We start from the raw sequence: 13256 nt of genomic DNA, 5'->3' as shown, positions 1-13256 counted from the left end.
ATTACCATCTCAAAAGCCACCATGAAGTACAAAAATCCAGATCAAAATTTCTCCTACCTGTCCTGTGACTGTTCCTCATACATCCTCTCCTTCCCCTCCTTAAATAGCCGGATGGCCCGTTTGGATTTCCTCATAAGGCTATCGATGTAGATTTTAAAGTACTCGTTCTCACTGAGCTGTGTGAGTCTCTGGTTCTCCTCATATTTTCCCAGTGTGAGCCGCAGGTGCTGGTAGGCATCAGGTAAGATATCCAGGATGTATGGTGGACTGTTTTTCAGCTGGAGTCTGGGATTTTGGCAGAGGCGGACCTGTGAGATAGAAATCCATTAATGACTACTTGCTTAATGCTCCGACTTTTTGTGGTGTTTACCAGCCCATTCTCATGCTGAAGCTGTCAAATACGGCCACTTTTGCAGTGATTTCGGTGTAAGATTAGGATGCCAAAAGCAACCTTTCATGTCCACATGATACACCGCTGGACGACATCAGCTGAGAACGCGGCCGGACAGAGAGGCGTCCGCTGTGGTATTACATGCTGGCTGCTGCAGCATAATACACGGATGCTGCAGGTAACAACGAAATAAAAGAAGCATAAACGTCTCTATAGAGGATGGATCCAACAAACCCCAGACTTTCATGCAGAAGTCTGGTGTTCGCTTCGCAACTGAATGTGATGTTTTTTTACCAGCCCTTACTATGTGCATGAATTGAATTGAATCGAACTGAATTGAATTGAATTGCACAGAACTGAACTGAATTGAACTGAACCAAACCGAATCAAATTGAACTGAACTGAACTGCACTGAACTGAAGACTCCTAAAAGGTAATATGTAGACGCGGATGTCCACTGCGAAGTGGCAATATGTGACAACTTGGGATGAGAACGTGTTGGTTTACCACATCAAAACCTGAGCAGGCACTGTGACACAACAACAGGGAAGCATCACTTGAAAATTCAATGCAATGGTGTTTGCTGATTTTTGATTAATCCTCCTGAGCATGAAACTCTACTCAAAAGCAAACGTTAACATGTCAATGTGGGCAACAGTTTTAATTGTGTTATGCAAATTCATTTTTTTAATTGCAAAAACACAAATCTCCACCTGAATATTAACATTGTTCAGCCAGATCCCTAACAATGCTACCAGGTCCTTTAGAAATCTTGGTTAATGAATCCATGTTTTGCTGTTCTGTGAAATGTCATCAGTGAGTTATTGTTAAACTTGACAAATATTTATCAGACAAGATGTGTAACTTTACAGGATGTCAAACATATGCTTGTATTATTGAATATACAATCAACAAATGATCAAAGTACACATATGCACCTTATTAGCTTTAGGTCCGGCCCTCCATGTGCATCTACAACAAAGGGCCTACTACCATCTGGCAAACAGGCGTGACAGGTTTATCACTCCAAACTTACAACTTTATCCATGAGCTTCCAGGTTTTCTCCACAGTCCGCCGGTCGGCAGCTGCTTGTTTCGGCGGCCCCACTGCATCTTGGATCGCATCGATGATGCCTAAAATCCGACCTTTACTTCTGTTCGGTCCTCGTCCTCCAGGGTTTCGGCCACTGAGAGCAGTTGCCATTTCCTATACACTGAATCAAAAATAAGAGTTATTACAGGCAGCAAAATTGCAGAGTTTTTTTTAAGTTTGTACAAATAATCAGTTACAGGTGTGCTATTGTTTTGTTCATATCCATAGTTGTTTCTAAAATTTTATGTGAAACAAATAAAGACCTGAATCTTTTTGGTTCTTTAATAAAAATACCCTCCAAGGTTGAAATAGTACAGCACAAATGATGATGTTAAAGCATTTTAATACTGTTCAACTGAAAGGTGTCTTTAGCCGTTTTTATACTGAGATCCAGCCATAGTGTTTCTACTAGGTCCCTTCTTTATCCCTCCTTTGGATGTTTACACAGAATCAAATGACAGTGGCATCATTTTCTTCCAGTGAGTGATTTTAGACAGCATGCCAGCATGAAAGAAGTAAAAGAGGTGTGACAATTCTGTCACCCCATTCCACAATCGTACCTTATATACAGAATGGCATAGAGACATAACGGCACAATATTCTTGCCTTGAACAGGCAGTGTTAAAGGCACCTTTGTGTTTAACTGATGCCCTGCAGGCCTTTTTGTGAAGGGGTTTCATGGACCAACAAAGGTCTTTCAAGGTGCTTAGACTGTTCTCAGTTCAGTACCATATTTGCCACTGGTTATTATGAGAGAATGTACTGGTGTGGTTATTCCATCAATAATTCTCCCTAACATAGGCCTACAGTACAGCAGTGACAAAAGCTTGAACAAAATCAGATTTTGTTTTAAAATTTTTAGTATACTGGCTGGGCTTCACTGTTTTGTGCAAGTGTCTGGTTAGTCCCTGACATGACGTTCACCCCGTCTTTGACGCATGCTATTGTCTTTCTCAGGAGTATTGTTGTCCACTGATGATCATGTAGTGTTCACACACAATTACTGAGGATGTAACTGAAAAATGAAACTGTACTTACACATAACAGATATCTGAATATAGTTTTTCAGTTTTAAAGGATTAGTTTACATGGTTATCACTGATTATTTGGTGATTTACTCTTATATGAACTTGCTCGTATTGCTTGTGCTGATCTGGTGTTACTCAGAGCAAAAGTTCTCAATTTCTCTCTTTTTTTCCAGTTTAGAAGCCCTTACAAGATACACTGGACATCCCTTTAAGTTTACCAATTAGAATAATTTAGCCAGCCTTTTGTTTTGTTTTTCTCTCTAGTCTTCATTATGTCAAAGAACAACACAAGAGAATAGTCATAGTTTCATTGAATTAGAAAATAAAGTATGTACTATTTTAGATTTAAAAGTTAAAGTGTTATTATTCACTGAACTATGCTGTCTTCTGTAAAAAATAAATAAATAAACTGATCAGTTTTTCTTTTCTTTCTTTTTTTCAGATAAGAACCCCTTACAAGATAGAACATGTACTTGGCATCCCTTTATGTATGCCCTTGGAATAATTTGGGCAGCCTATTTTTTTTAACTTCTATAGTTTTTTTTTATGTCAAGAAACAACATAAGAGAATAGCTAAAGTTTTGTTAAATTAAAAAATAATGTAAGTATTATTTGATTTAAAACTGAAAGTGTTACTGTTTCACTATGCATATGTAAATAAATAAAATCATTGACTATTCAATTTTTCTTTTCTCTTTCTTTTTTTCAACTAAGAACCCCTTACAAGATAGAACACATACATCGGAAAAATTTAGGTGGCCTTTTTATTTTTTCCTCTACAGTCTTATTTATCTCAAAAAAACAACATAAGAGAGTAGTTATAGCTTTGATAAATTAGAACAATAAGAACATAATGTATTTTAGATTTTTAGATTTACAATTTAAAGTGTAATTATTTAAACTATACAGTTTTATGTAAAAATAATAATAATAACAATAATAATAATAATAACAACAATAAAATACAACATAATGTTTTTGTTGCTGTTTGTTTGCTTGTTAGTTTGTTTTTTAAATATCATGATGATCTTAAGAATCCTCAAACTTTTCACGGCCCCCTGGCAGTGTATTCCGGACCCCTGGTTGTCCCCGGACCCCACGTTGAGAATCACTGAGTTTGTGTTTTGCTGGTACCATCCTATTGACATCCTATTTTGTTTTCCGTGGGTTGATTTTTTTAATCGACTCTGCTGCCACAGTAACTCCCAGCAGCCTGTGAACCCCAGAAGCGCAGATCCTTTCAAAGACACTGAGTCTCTCTAAACAGGAACTGACAGGAATCGATCTTTAGAGAGAAAAAACTCAAACTTACCAAACCACCAGGGACTGTCTGCTGGGATCCCTGCTGAACTCGGTCCACATCGAGCGAACAAAAATTAAGGAGTGTCCAAGTGTCCAGAGGGAAAGAGTGTCAAGGAAAGTATCCAGCGTGTTTTTAGTCCGTCCCTTCACTGAAAAGACTCCATATTTTACAGACGTCTTGTTAAAGCTGCTCCCCTGTGTGTGTCGGAGGAGTTGGATAAACGCGGAGCAGGGAGGTCTGCACAGTATCTTTTGTACGGCCACATCACTGTAAAGTTACATACCATAACATATGCAGCATCCATTTGCGCCTTTCAAAATAAAGCCTCCATGTACGTAAATAGAATCATTAACATTACAAATTTCATTTTGCTGCCACATACTCAACTTTTAAAGAATTTTGTTGTGTGTTTTAAGTAATTGTTTTCTAAACTCAGTAGTGCTTCTCATTTCTATTTCTAAAGTCACATTTTCTTGCTTTAGCGTGAAGGACGGAAGCTCACTTCCTGTGCTGTGTGTCTGTGTCCTGGCCGGCTTGATGCAGCTGTTCCAGCGGTAGGAGGGTCAATGGGAGTATGAAGCAATATTTTCCAGGAACAGGCCAACGCAATGACAGCAGCGACCAGACACCCATTGGTGCTCTGTGAGGATGTCACTGATGTCAAGTTTGACGGACTCACGCTTAACAGCAACCTCCGGTCTCAAGTCCCGAGATAAAAGGCTTTTGTGGGGACCCCCGGGGGACACGGTGACAGCTGATGGCATCATAATGGTGTCGGGTAGGGTCACTGAAAAAACACGGTACTGCCGGGATGTTTGCCTCGTGAGCTTTTTCATGATTTCTGTTCTGTTGATGTTTCATTTTATGGTGACTGCAAAAGCACATTTGAGCACGTGATGTAGGCATCAATAAGGCACTGAGAAGAAAGAAAGAAAAAAGAAAGAAAGAAAGAAAGAAAGAAAGAAAGAAAAGTGTATTACTTTAAAGGTAATTCTTAACAGGACGTACCATTAGCCTATTTGTACGACATAGTAATTATTTTTACATTTACACGTGCACGATTAGCCCTGTTGTTTACATTCACACAATTAAAACAGCCTACACATTTGTATTTTTTGGTGTTTAATAATTAGCTGTCGTGAATTAGAATTAGCTGTTGTACACAATTTTGAAGTAAAAAAAACAACCTATTTTTGTATATATTTTATTTACTGGAACTTCCACGTGCACCTGACGTTAGAATGCCAGTTAGAACTGTGTTATTAACTGTTATTGTTTCCCGACGCATCCCACAAAAAAATGTATGCTTTTACTTTGGAGGTGAAGCGGCCTAACTTCCGGTGGTGTTGTTGCTTGGTGCTGGTGTGTTGATGCAGCCTCACAGGAGCTGGGCAGGAGGAGGGCCGCTCCCAAACAAATCCACACAACTCCTCTCACTCTGATCAAACGAGCACTGTTCTACCGGAAATTACACAAAAAGCAGTGTGTGGGTGGACGAGTGGGGGCACAATAACTGGGTATGAAGACTGCCTAGTAGTAGATATATATATATATATATATATATATATATATATGTATGTGTGTGTGTGTCATATGCAACATTGAGTTAGGGAGCTTAGCTTTTCTTCTACAATCAAAGGTATTTTTAAGTAGCGTTAACTTAATAATAGTTCACATACATGTTGATTTTTTTGAGTTTTTCGACAACTTGAATTTCGTTTTAAAATAAATTATCGCAGTGTTTAAATTGCACACAATATTAAGTTGACCTAATTTATTAACATTATTATGTCAATGCAACTCATCAAATAATGTAATAATCTAAATCAATAAAGTAGATTTTTTTAATCCTGCAACCATGCGTTTAATTGACTTTTTAGAGTGTATATTCATATAGCCTAAAAAAAACAAAACACAATGAACACTAGTGCATCATATGATCTCATGTATGAGCATCACTCTCGGGGCAGTCAGTCAATCAGTGATGTTTCAAAGCCTGGAGATACTGCTGTGACAAAGGGTCTTTGATGTTGAGTATGTATTTGATCCTTTTTAGAGAAACAGCATGTTGTCACATAATTAACTATGGGGGATCTGTAGGAATACAGAAAGAGCACTTTGAAAAATGCTCAATAAAGACTTAATTGTGTGTCTCTTTGACAGTAACTCATCAGTGGTTAATGAGAAGTGAATGCGGTCAAATTTTAACATATTTAACTATTTTCTTAGTAAATGTAGTTACTACTTACTGATTTTAAATTGAAAATGAAACTATACCTTGAATGTTAAATAATTTGTGCAGCTGACCTTGCCTGCAGTGACTTTTGCAGTAATTTGTTGGTATGTTAATCTTGACATTAAAGAAGAGAATGCTGTAGCAAAGGCTGTGCACGGGGCCTGTGTGAAAGCTGGAGAAACGTGTCAGGAGATAATGCCTCGCTGTGTGCACTGTGGTGTCTGTCTGACTGCTGCCTGACAGAAACACAGAATGATTATTTTATCTCTACTTTGACCTCAAAATGACAGCAATCGGCAGCACGTTTGTTGAGCGTTATCAGTCACATGCTGCTTGTGTAAAACTTTGCACTCCTTGCTTGTTGTGTCTGTCTCTCATATATTTTATATGACGTGCTTTTATGGTTCGGGTTATCTGGAGAGATAAATAAATCAACTGCAACTTAAGTATGAAAGTGTAGACACTCTTTGGTGCTTGTAGTTTCAGTAAAATCAACTGATTGAGTCATAGAGAATTGTAGAGAATCGCTGCTACGCTATCTCTACACTATATTAAGCTAATTATGTGTGTAACATGTCCATTTTGACTAAAGTTTATATTTTTCTGTGTGGACATTAGCTCCAGCAGCTAGCCAAAGAACTTCTGTACAAATAAACTTGCATGGTAACCGAGCGTCTAATTGAGACAGGCCTTTATTTGTGAAAATGTGTGGCCACTCCCAGCTACTAAAGGGACTGTTTAATTGGGACAGTAAGCATAAAATGGAAATATTTAGGAAAAGTACAAGTACCTCAGGCTTGTACTTAATTAGCCTATAATATTTGAGTAAATGTACCTACTCTCCACCGTTGTCAGCATCGGGGTGTCCTCTACAGTCTGTAGAGACGTGATGGCCCAGTTTCAGTCAGAGCTCTCTCATGGTTGACTCTGAGATTAATGTATCAGGAGTCATTCTTCTGCAGCTGTAATGACAAAAAAAGATTCAAACTTAGTAAACATGACACCACTCATTTATTTGTTTGATTTGCCCTCTTTTTTTCTGGTCACCCACTGTTTTATATGACAGTAACTCCACACATGTGACTAACAGGTGTGTCTTTGAAATAAGTGAATCAATAATCTTATTTCAGTTACATGCATCATGAGAAACAGACTATATCACACATTTTTTTAAATCAATAACCAAAAAAGGAATAGGCTGAGACCCAAGGGTTATTTTTAATCAACAAAAGGATAACCCAGAATAACAGCAACACCAAAGAAACAAAATAAATGAATTCATTAAAAAAAACCCAACAAATTTAAATTAGAAACTGTATTCCTCAATTATTTTACACTAAAATCAATCCTGAATTATTTTACAGCACAATCCTTTTACATTATAATTTGTAATCATTTTAAAGCTTTAAAAAAAAAAAAACATCAGAAAGCAACACAATGCATTCCAAAAACGAATTCCCCAAAACTTAAATACATCTATATTTTACATTCATTCTCACTTTACATTTTTCAAAAATGAACAACCCTCTTAAATTATAATATCTTTCTCTCAATTAAAAACATCTGAATACAGACCTGAAGGTTGGGTTTGGTTTTCGACTGAAATGAGGGAGCAAAAGCAGAGCGAAGAGGAAAAACGTGAAATGCATAAAGGGACCAGGAAAAAAAATCACTCAGCATTTATCTTAATGACAAAAATCATGTAAATGTTCTATTTTAACAGAATCCCATTTGATGGTACTTTTAATCTTTGCCAGCAGACGGCGCTGTACTTCAATAGAAATAAGACAGTTAAAGATACAGAAACAGCAACTGTAAGGGGAAAATGTGATTACACTGCCCTCATAGTTTTGAGGTTTCATTTAAATGCATGGCATATCTGCAGAAAGCTGGCTGTAATGTCTCTGTAACATTTTCATACTTCTCAGATCATAATTTCATTCTCTTTATGATCAAGCAGGTGAGTTAATCATTGAAGTAAAAACGATGCAGAGATGAACCGGAGTTTGGAATAAAAGTTAATTTAGCAACATTTCATGCTTGTCTGTCTTGCTTTGACTGATTTGTTTTCTCTTTTTCTTTGTTTTACTGATTTTAATTGACATCATTTTTGTCTCTGCTAAGCATCTTTGAGTAATGTGAAAAGTGCTCTATAAATAAAATGCATTATTATTATTATTATTATTATTATTATTATTATAACTATTATTATCCAACATCATTTCTTTTGTGAAATGTCAGGTTCATTTTTATGTAAAAGTACCTAGATGACCCAATCAAGTTTAATCTATACTCTTATGCACTGCACCCCAAAATCTGTGCAGTCGTAACATTTTGAAAACACTCAAAGATAGGACAACTGACTTTAAACCAGTTATATTTCATTTTGATCATGTTGGTGTTTAGCTTTGGGGTTAACCGTGTACACAGACTGTACTTACAAACAAATGTTTGTTACTGTTGGGAAAATATTAAAAGAGCCTTCAGAAATAATTAGTATTCTTTTTTTATGATTTAATTTATATCACCTTGTGGGGCACCACTCCCAAAAAGGAAAAATGACAATTGATGAATTAAGTCTTGAAAGTTTTTTTTTTTTTGTTTTTGTTTTTTATTGTGCAATATGACATTACAGTGACAATACAGGAAAGACAGAAAACAGGTGTGAAAAACAAACAGCAACAGATTTTGTGTGTGTGTGTGTGTGTGTGTGTGTGTGTGTGTGTATGTGTGTGTGTGTAATTTGAGAGTAAGAAAGACAGTAATATATAATATAATAGTAATAAATATTATAATTGTCAGACATGGAGATGGAGATGAGTATACAGAAGGAAAAAATAAATACATAAAGAAAATAACATAAGTAATAGCTACAACAATAATAATAATAATAATAATAGAAATAACAATAATAATAATAATAATAATAATAATGAGGGTGGAAGAGAAGGGAGGAAAGGGGGGTCTTTATGAGATGAGATGTGATGCCTCATGTCCCTACCCACCCACACATGACCAGCCTGCAGCCCCTAACACCCTGGACCCCTAAACCCCGGTGCCATGGGTCTGTATGTGGCACAACGCCTTACCCTATGTCTAGATGTATATGTAGTCTTTATCAGTATTTCTTTCTTTTTTTTTCTTTTTTTTTTATCCAATGTATTTATTTATCTATTTTATTTATTTATTTGTATATTAATATATATGTATATATATATATATATATATACATATATTTAATTTATTTTATATTATTTATTATTATTATTATTTTTATTTTTTATTTTAATGAGATAGTCTTTTAAGTGGTATGTGGTGCATTAAAACCGAGGAGATGGGTTGTTATGAACTGACATTGTGTCCCCTTTCCTCTACCTAAACTAGTGTGTTGTGCATTAAAAAAAAGGTGATGTGCCACCTGAAAACAGTCCAGAGCAGGGACTTTGGGTGGGGTGGGGGTGGAGGGGACCACAGGCCGTGGCCCAGCAAGCGTGACCCAGCAGGGACCAGAGTAGTAATTAGTAAGTATAAATAAATAAATATATATATATATATATAAGTATAGTAAGTAAGTATATAAGTATATAAATATTAATAAATGTTAATCATGTTAATCATAATAGTTATAGTAATAACGATGGTTGTATCAATTACCCCCCCACCCCCAAATAAATAAATAAATAAATAGATAAACAAACAAACAAATACTGTATATAAATATTGATCACAATGAATGGGAGTGAAGGTTACAGAGGCTGTAGTAATTGATGTAATAATAGCTTGTTGTAGGTGATGATTGTAAGAAAGTGATGAATGGTTGCCAGATAGTGTCATGATTATTGTCGGAGGAGTTTGTATTTGCTAAGGAGATATAACAGTTTGTAAATATGTGTCCAGTGGTTATTGGTCGTCAGGCAGAAGAAGAAAGATAAAAATAAATAAATATATGAATCGGTGGTAATTACTAAGGATGGGAATGAAGGTGTCAGAGATCTGGGGCGGATGATGTGACTGGTTTGTGGCAGGTTATGATTGTAAAAAAGTGATGAATGATAGCCAGGTAGGGTTATGATTATTGTCAGAGGGGTTTGTACTTTCTAAAGAGATGTAGTCTGTGAGCAGGTTTTTCCAGTGTGTGATGTGTATGGAGTTCCGAGACTTCCAGTTCATGAGGATAGTTTTCTAGGCGTCTTGAAGTCTTGAAAGTTAAGAATGAATTAAGTCTTGTCTTGATGGAATTTTCCTAGTAGCTGCTGATTTTAATCAACCCATCCTTAAACTCCAAAGATGTAACAGGATCAGGGACAAATGTAATTAATGACTAATAAATCTACCTTCTACATTCTTCTGCCTCTAAAATATACTCAACTATCAATGAGGAACTATAGTTAATAATCAAAATAATACCTATAACCAGAATTACCATATCAATGGAGAAAAAAAGTTCCTGGTATAACAGGGAGTGGCCATTCATTCACACTTGTGCAATATTAAACAATCAGTAAGTATCATCCAAAAAAAAAAAGAATGACAGAGCAAAAGCAAAAAAAATAAAAAATACAAACAAATCCACAATCTAGATAAATCTAATCTCAGGTTTGCCCTTCACACACCAACTATATCCACTCATGTCCAAAAAAGTGAGATTCAGCCCACGTTTACACACCCTATATTTTCCCAGATCTTGCATTATAGTACATACCCAATTTCTCATGCATGACTGCATTATAAACCGAGGCTGCTGCATATTAAAATAATCCAAAAGTTTGATACAATGCATTTCAGTAATGTAATTTTATACCATATATAAAAATTATATAAATTCAAGATATAATCCCATTGGAAAAGTATCAAAACACAGCACACCCTTTCTGTGTGTGTGCATGAATATGCAATACACATATGGGAGCCACTGCCTGATCATATGTGATTACTAAACGCTCATGAACATCAGAAGAGTCGAGGGAACCCCACCAAGCCAAACATGGACTCCACCTTTATCAGCTGAGAGCAGACTCACAGACACCACCTACCATCCAATCACACCCACACTTACTGCACATCACATCTAGCCCGACCTGCTGACCAAAAACGTGTGGTGGGAAGAGATAGAAAATGTTTATTTTGTTGTAGATAATAGTGCACTGCTGCCTCATCCCTGCAGATCTCCACGAGGTTTAACACCGAAAAGACGCCTAAATGACTTGTTAAAATGTTCTTTGTATTCTTGGACTTTGAGCCGAACATGGTTTACTTTGTGCTCTTGGACACGACTCTAGACAAAAGCACGATGAGGTAAGAGAAAAAAAGATAGTATGAGTAATATAAATTTGCAGTGGTCCAATACACTGTGTGAAAAGTTTTCTGTAATTTTCTAAATTCTAATTTGATATGATTTCTGCTGAAGCCCGGGATCAGACGGGAAACACCACTTCTGAATCTGCATTATGGAAACATATCAATCAAGAGACCATGGTAAGTTTACCTTAAAATTGTTGTGGTTCTTAACAATAAACATACATGTATCCTATTAAATGCATGGTTTTAAAATTCTAATTTACTGAATTAGATAGACAGGGGCAACACACATTTTTTTGTTAATTGATTTCAAACAAAATTCAAGTTGTAATAACGTAACGAAATTGGCTTAATAATTTAACTTTTCTTCACCTTCAGTATAGGATTTCAGGTCCCCTTCCCTGACCACTTCACATTCAGAGGGTTAATACTGTGTTAGCAGCCTGCATAAAAAAACATTTAGGACACAAAGGACATTTTCTCACTTAAAAACTTGTGTTTTGCTATCAATTATTAAGCAGTTGTCATGACCCTGTTGAGCCAGATCATTTCTTTAGAGTGCATGAATAATTCTGAATTATCCATTTATTCTATAAATTAGTTATCGCATTTTCTATGTATAATTAGGTGCAATCCTGCTTTGAAAACTGAAAAAGTATCTGATAGATTACACAGTTAAGTATCACCAATCTCAAATTACTTCTTGTCTCAGCAGATATTTCTACTTTAATTGGTAAATAAAATAAATACCTCATTGATTTCTAGTGGAGGTCTTCCTGGAGGAGTTCAGGGAGCAGATCCTTGCTGGGCTGAGATCACCAGCAGCCATCATAGACGCCTGGATCTCACTGCAGTCAACAACCATCCCTGAAGGTCTGACACCACAGGAACAAGTCAGGGAGCTGTTCGATGCTGTGGAAGAAGGAACATCACAATCCAAAGTTTGCTTCTACCAGATACTTTCACAAGAGGAATCTGAGCTAATAGCTGATTTAGGTAAGAAAACCCTGTTTTTGCATTTGTTTAAAAACATGTTTTAAACATCATGGCTACGATAGTTTGCTGCTGATGTGCTTTTTGTATTAAATGTGTTTTCTGTATAAATGAAGCTGATGAAGCTGGACTTTATTGATGTCACACTTTACTGTATTGTTTGGTTGCAAGTGGGACCCTTTCATTCTTTTCAAACTGTGATAGTTTACATTACACCTTTACAGTTTGCTGACACACGTGTATGTTATATAGGTACTAATGTGCTTTTTCTATAGACTGTTCTTTTTAGCTGTAATCTCTGATATAGAACCTGCTGGTGCGACCTATTGTTTTTTTGTTTTTGTTTCTTTGGCTGATGGATTATTTATGTAAAAACTTGAGAAAAATGTCTGAATTTCTTTCAAAACAGGAAATAAAAACAGGTGAAGGGGATAAGCAATCAAAGAACAAATCACCTGAAAAATAAGCAAGAAATTAATAAAAAAAAGTAGACCTACACAAAAACAAAGAATGAAGGGGTAAAAACAACTTGGAAAAGTGGTTAAAAATTTATAAGGATTCTGTAACATAACTTTAAATATCTAACCATGATACATTTAAGTTTCCCCTTGTTTATTTCTTATTTTACTTAAATATTTTCCCTTTAAAAAAAAAATTCTAAATCTACTTAATTTTTGCAATTTGTGGAATATTTTTACTGTTGGATAACTAATGTGTACTTCAAATATTTTAGTGGTGCATCAGTTTGTTTCTGCCATGTAGTAGCACTGTGCAGATAGTTTATTAAAAAAAAACATTTAAAAAAAACATATTAGTTGCTATTAAAAAATTCTATGTGATGTAGTTGTTTGCAGATTTTCATTGAGTAGATCGTTGTAGTCGCCACAGCTAGGCTTGTCACAATAATCACATTA

At 35.8% G+C, this 13256-nt stretch overlaps 1 protein-coding gene across 1 annotated transcript in view; it reads right to left on the bottom strand.

The window, feature by feature from the left end:
• cblb (Cbl proto-oncogene B, E3 ubiquitin protein ligase) overlaps positions 1–4249 on the bottom strand; it is a 78343-nt gene extending 74094 nt beyond the window's left edge. The window contains exons 1-3 of the mRNA XM_088088431.1: positions 3825–4249; positions 1428–1605; positions 58–308 (exon numbers count right to left, since the gene is read on the bottom strand). Of these exons, the coding sequence (XP_087944557.1) occupies positions 58–308; positions 1428–1595 (419 nt within the window). The 5' untranslated portion in view covers positions 1596–1605; positions 3825–4249. The remainder of the gene's footprint in view (positions 1–57; positions 309–1427; positions 1606–3824) is intronic.
• Positions 4250–13256: the final 9007 nt, after the last annotated feature.

This window comes from Plectropomus leopardus, chromosome 15 (genome assembly GCF_026936395.1).
Source record: "Plectropomus leopardus strain MGB_pleo_1.0 chromosome 15, ASM2693639v1, whole genome shotgun sequence".
Lineage (NCBI taxonomy): Eukaryota > Metazoa > Chordata > Actinopteri > Perciformes > Serranidae > Plectropomus > Plectropomus leopardus.
Note: the sequence above shows the minus strand (reverse complement) of the source record. Positions and strands in the feature narration are given on the sequence as shown.